The 4,868-nt window shown below is 43.9% G+C and overlaps 2 protein-coding genes across 2 annotated transcripts in view; one reads left to right on the top strand and one right to left on the bottom strand.

Moving 5' to 3' along the window:
* Positions 1-1,625, top strand: part of ints11 (integrator complex subunit 11) — a 6,389-nt gene extending 4,764 nt beyond the window's left edge. The window contains exons 16-17 of the mRNA XM_080014536.1: positions 518-648; positions 1,277-1,625. Coding sequence (XP_079870662.1) covers positions 518-648; positions 1,277-1,342 — 197 coding nt within the window. The 3' untranslated portion in view covers positions 1,343-1,625. The remainder of the gene's footprint in view (positions 1-517; positions 649-1,276) is intronic.
* Positions 1,626-1,731: 106 nt separating this feature from the next.
* LOC307241208 (P2Y purinoceptor 1) lies at positions 1,732-2,706 on the bottom strand (the record flags this gene model as incomplete). The annotated part of the gene is made up of 1 exon (XM_080015246.1): positions 1,732-2,706. One exon carries the CDS (start codon positions 2,704-2,706, stop codon positions 1,732-1,734), a length of 975 nt encoding a protein of 324 aa, XP_079871372.1.
* Between the last annotated feature and the right edge of the window lie 2,162 nt (positions 2,707-4,868).

Below are 4,868 nucleotides of genomic sequence, written 5' to 3'. Positions count from 1 at the left end.
CTCATGCGATGCCGACACTACTGCACAGATCTACACTCACCTGAAGAGGTTAGTGAAGACATCAACATGTCATTGTCCCTTGACCATACAAACTACTACCACATCGATGACATTTACCACCATTTTTACTATACTACCTTCCTACAACAACCCTTTTTGGCATGGCGCTTATAACCGAACCTACTGTGAGCAGTGTTCACAGTATTTTTTCTATGAGGCTGTATTAAAACATTGGTTCCCAAATCCAAACTGTTCAACTTACCACTAGAAAGAACACTCTGCTGCAGCTCACAATGCTTAAATAGTCTTAAAACAGAACGACCTTCTTGAAACAGAATGCATTCTGGTCTTACAATTGCTGAGGATATATTCAGAAATATTTATTATTATTTTCTATCCTTCAAATAAGATGTTCTATGGGCAAGTGGATGTTTGTGTGTCTTCGCTGCCAGTGTTTAGCTGTTAAACTGTATGTCTTTGTATATAAAAGATTATGATATTTGCTCCTAACCCCGCAGCGTGTTGAAAGGCTACACTGTCCAGCACCTCCCTGACAGCACGGTCATGGTGGAATCCATAGTCATCAAGGTTTCCTCCTCAGCCGAAGACACAAACACCAAGGTCCTCCTCCTCTCCTGGAGCTACCAGGTAACAGGCTCGATATCGTTTTTTTTTTTGTTTGTTTGTTTGTTTTTTTTGTTTGTTTGTTTTTCCATCGGGTGTCATGTTAAGTTACGGGGGCGAGCAGCACCTGTCTGTCTGTGTGTGTGTGTGTGTGTGTGTGTGTGTGTGTGTGTGTGTGTGGGTGTGTGGGTTTGTGGTTGAACTTGTTATACAGATCAGGATCTAGCGTGCAAAGTGTGCGACTTCCGAACTCTAACCTGTTGATCCTGTCTATTAAGTTTCTAGTTTCTGATTGTAACCTCAAGCTGCTTTACAGTAACGCATAGAGCCGCCACAACATTTAGTTGTTTTCTGTGGATTTCTTGAAGAATACAGTCTCTGAGGATTTAAGTCATTTATAAGAAAGAGAAGAAAAATAAGAAAAAATGTAAAGATATAAGAAACATATTTTGTAAAAAGAAGTAGTCCACTTAAGCACATCTTTATTGACATACTTTCTATCGTTGCAATTTTATGTTTCCGTTTCTTGACCATGGTTGACATTTACCACTTTACCACATTCTGTGCGTACTTGAGCGATTGTAAAAAGTTAAGAATTTGCAGCTTGGTTTGGATTTAGTCAGACGAACGTTTTCTTTTTTACTTTTGGCAGGATGAAGATTTAGGGAGCTTTCTTTCCAACCTGCTAAAGAAAGGACTTCCTTCGGGACTGTGCTGAAGTATGTGGACGACGATAGAAATGTTTGACATCAAAAAACTATTTGCAAAACCTACATTTCCATGAGTGAATATTAATGTGTACCATTTGTCAGTATACTTCATATTTTCAATTCTATAAGATTGGACTGACTCTTATCCAGACTCTTATTGTGTTCTATTCATATCGAAAGACTGAAAAGACATTAGAAGATAATAGGAATGAGATATGCACATTTTCTGTTGTGTTGGGGGGATCCTCTTTATTCCCGTTTCCTGTATGAGGTCAATTTGAATAAACTGTTTTTGTAGTAAAAGAAAAAATGTCTTTTCTCTTGGGATGTCTACTACTTATCCGGAAGGCGGGCGAACAGGTAACCTTTCCTCCATAACGCCCCCCCTTTGCCTCGCTCATATCCTTGTGATAGTGTACACTCCCGTGGTCCTCCTCAGCCTCCCCCACAGCCACCTCAGCCTGGAGGGTTTCCACTGGAAGTGGTTGGTGGCGGCGAAGTAAATCAGGGGGTCGAGGCACGTGTTGATGGTCACCAGAGCCTTGGTGACGTGCCTGGCGTTGTGGATGGCGTCGGCGTAGGGGCAGTGACTGATGGCGCCCAGGCGCCGCAGCATGTGGAGCAGGTACATCAGGTGGTAGGGCAGGAAGCATAGCAGCGTGATGGCCATGATGGTGTAGATCACCCTCACGGCCCGGCGGGCCGTCTTGGTGCCAATCCGGGTGATGCGCTTAGCGGCCAGCGGGTAGCACACCAGGATGATGCTAGAGGGCAGCAGAGCGCAGAAGACCAGACTCAGGACACTGTAGGGCGCCACACGCCGGCCCCACTCATTCAGGGCAAAGTTCTCAAAGCAGCTGTAGCTGAACACTCCATTGGCTGCAGATTCAGCAGTCTTCAGGGGCCCCATGAGGATGAAGGATGCCACGGCCAGGCACAGGACCCCCCAGATCAGCAAGCTGACCCTGACGGAGCAGTGGGAGCTCCTCATTCTCAGGTAGGTGTGAGGGTACACTGTGGCGATGTAGCGGTCCACGCAGATGCACGACATGAAGCAGACGCTGCTGTAGATGTTGGCGTAGAATAGGGTGCCCGCGACGCGGCACGCCAGGTCCCCGAACACCCAGTGGTTTCCATTGACATGGTAGTGGATGTGGAAGGGCAAGGTGAGGAGGATGGCGGTGTCGGCCAGCGTCAGGTTGATGAAGTACACGCCAAAGGAGGTACGGGGGCCGACCTTGAAGACGAAGACAGAGAGGGCGACCAGGTTGCCGGGAAGCCCCAGGACAAACACGAGGCTGTAGACCGCGGGGAAGAGCCGCTGTTGGTACTCTGCCGGGGCGACGCTGCAGTTGGAGTACGACACGTTCATTTTCTCTTCGGTGGATCTTCAATCAGCTTGGCTGTAAATGCTTTGCTGGGCTCTTTTCTTCTTTCTACTGCTTTCTCACTGAAAAGACAAGATGATGAGAGAACCTTTGTGCAAACCACCACTTTTCCCAATACCCTGATGGGGTTGGTTGTGACTTTGGTACATTAATGGTTTATAAAAGAGTAAAGCAATGCAGTAGTAAAGAGGAATAAAGAGTGGACAAGGTGACACTATCCCCACCAACAATGCAAAAATATGCTATTTTTGAGTTAACAATACTCCTTAAATCATCATACTCTCTTTCTGACCGCAATACTTTGAGTGTCAGAAGTTAGATATTTTGAAATGAAAGTACTGTACTTACCAAGTTATGACAGGTTTTAAGGAAATAATGCCCCGCAATTATTCTCAAATTCAATATTCCCTTGAACTGCAAAATATAGTCAGATCTTGCTGGTAAAATGCTCGATCTTTTGTTCAGTGGGCCCCTTTACAGTATATGCATGTAGGTAGATGTTTTTGTCTTGCTTTTACTTTCAGAAACAGGAAACGTAAGAGTGGATGGAAATGATGCACACAGCTCGACACCCACTCAAAACAAAGTTTCAGAGTTTCCAGGTGTCAGACCCTACTTCAGATTCGAAGAAGAGAAATGAAATATGTTTTGCTGAGAAGTTGATCTAGCCTACCTACTACTTTCATGGCTTAGTTTTAAAATCAATGTATTATGATTTAAATAACTTCAATATCATGTTTATATATTCAGCAACATTGATGTCTACTGTAAATTCAAGTATATTCTCAACAAATGTTTTGTAAATACCATTTATTTACTAGAATTTATTTTCATATTTGTTTCTAAACAAAGCCTTCTAAATTGAGAGTTTATTTTTCACAAATGTATGTTTGTAACCATACATTTAACATTTATTTTGTGTTTTTACTTGAACTGAGTTATACTGCAGTACGAGGCCCGTCCTCTAGATGACGCCAAGAACCAACACTGCATGAAGATGAACTGGTTCCTGGTGTCTTTACCACTAAGGTCTCCATCATAATATTATTCACTGCAGCAGATCAATTATTAACGGACGAGCTATAAATACGAAATCTTGATGTAACTTACACAACTTGTATTTAAAGCTCTGACACTTCAAAGTGCCAGCTCTTAAAGTTTTGCTTTAAAAGTATGGATTCTGTTGGAGGTTACAGCAAGTCGAGGGTTAATTTGGTTTGATTTGATATGATTTCTGATTCGATTTTGGGGATATTTCACCCATTTAATCTCTGAAAATAACTCAAAAGTTCACCTGGTCCAATTCCGGGATGGATTTTCTTTATAGACAGTTCCATTCGTATTCCATATATTTTCAAAGATTTCTAGAAAAACGGTAAATATCATAATAACCTAATGTAGTAAATAATACATTGTGGAGTTACTTGCAGTATATTGCCATTGATAAGTCACTCCTAACAAAAGGGAAATTTGGACGAGATCAGAGCAGGTGCCCTCACTACGTCCATCACTCCATAGGTTGTGTAATGTGGGGGGGGGGGGGGCAGCGGGTGGAGTGGACACCGTCCAGCAAGCGTGTGACGGGACCTCGGAGACGTTGCGGCATCGAGGCGGAGGCGCCACATCTCACAGGGTGAAGCAGTAGCAGCAGCAGCAGCAGCAGCAGCAGCTGCAGCTGCGCGGTCGGCGAAATTCCCCCACCCCTCGCATCTCCTCCATCGCCTAGCAACGGCAGCCTCTCCGAAATATCTAGTCCAGCCGTGCCCCAGAGAAGGCTGCTTCTGTCTGCGTCAGACGCGTTCCGCCACAGTCTCACTGGTCCTTTGTGTCTGGGCATTTGATGTTACATCTCTAGTTTGTTTATTTCTTTTTTTATTTTTTCGCTTTGTTTTTCGACGAGGGATTAGTGCTCGAAAGCATCAGATTTCATACTGGATACATGAAAGTATGGAGGCAAGAAACGATCTTTCATACATCACATTGTTATGGTCACTTGACTCTCGATGCTGGGAATATGGTCAGTTACTCATAGGTCAGCACATGTATATCTATATGTCTGTGTGTGTGTGTGTTATCATTCATGGAGGGGGGGCTAAGCAGGCCTGCAGCTCATCTTGCCCTACTTTTCCTAAAACAAAGTGCATAG

Source organism: Zeus faber, assembly GCF_960531495.2.
Source record: "Zeus faber genome assembly, chromosome: 15".
NCBI lineage: Eukaryota > Metazoa > Chordata > Actinopteri > Zeiformes > Zeidae > Zeus > Zeus faber.
The sequence above is the reverse complement of the archived record's forward strand: the minus strand, read 5'-3'. Positions and strand labels throughout refer to the sequence as shown.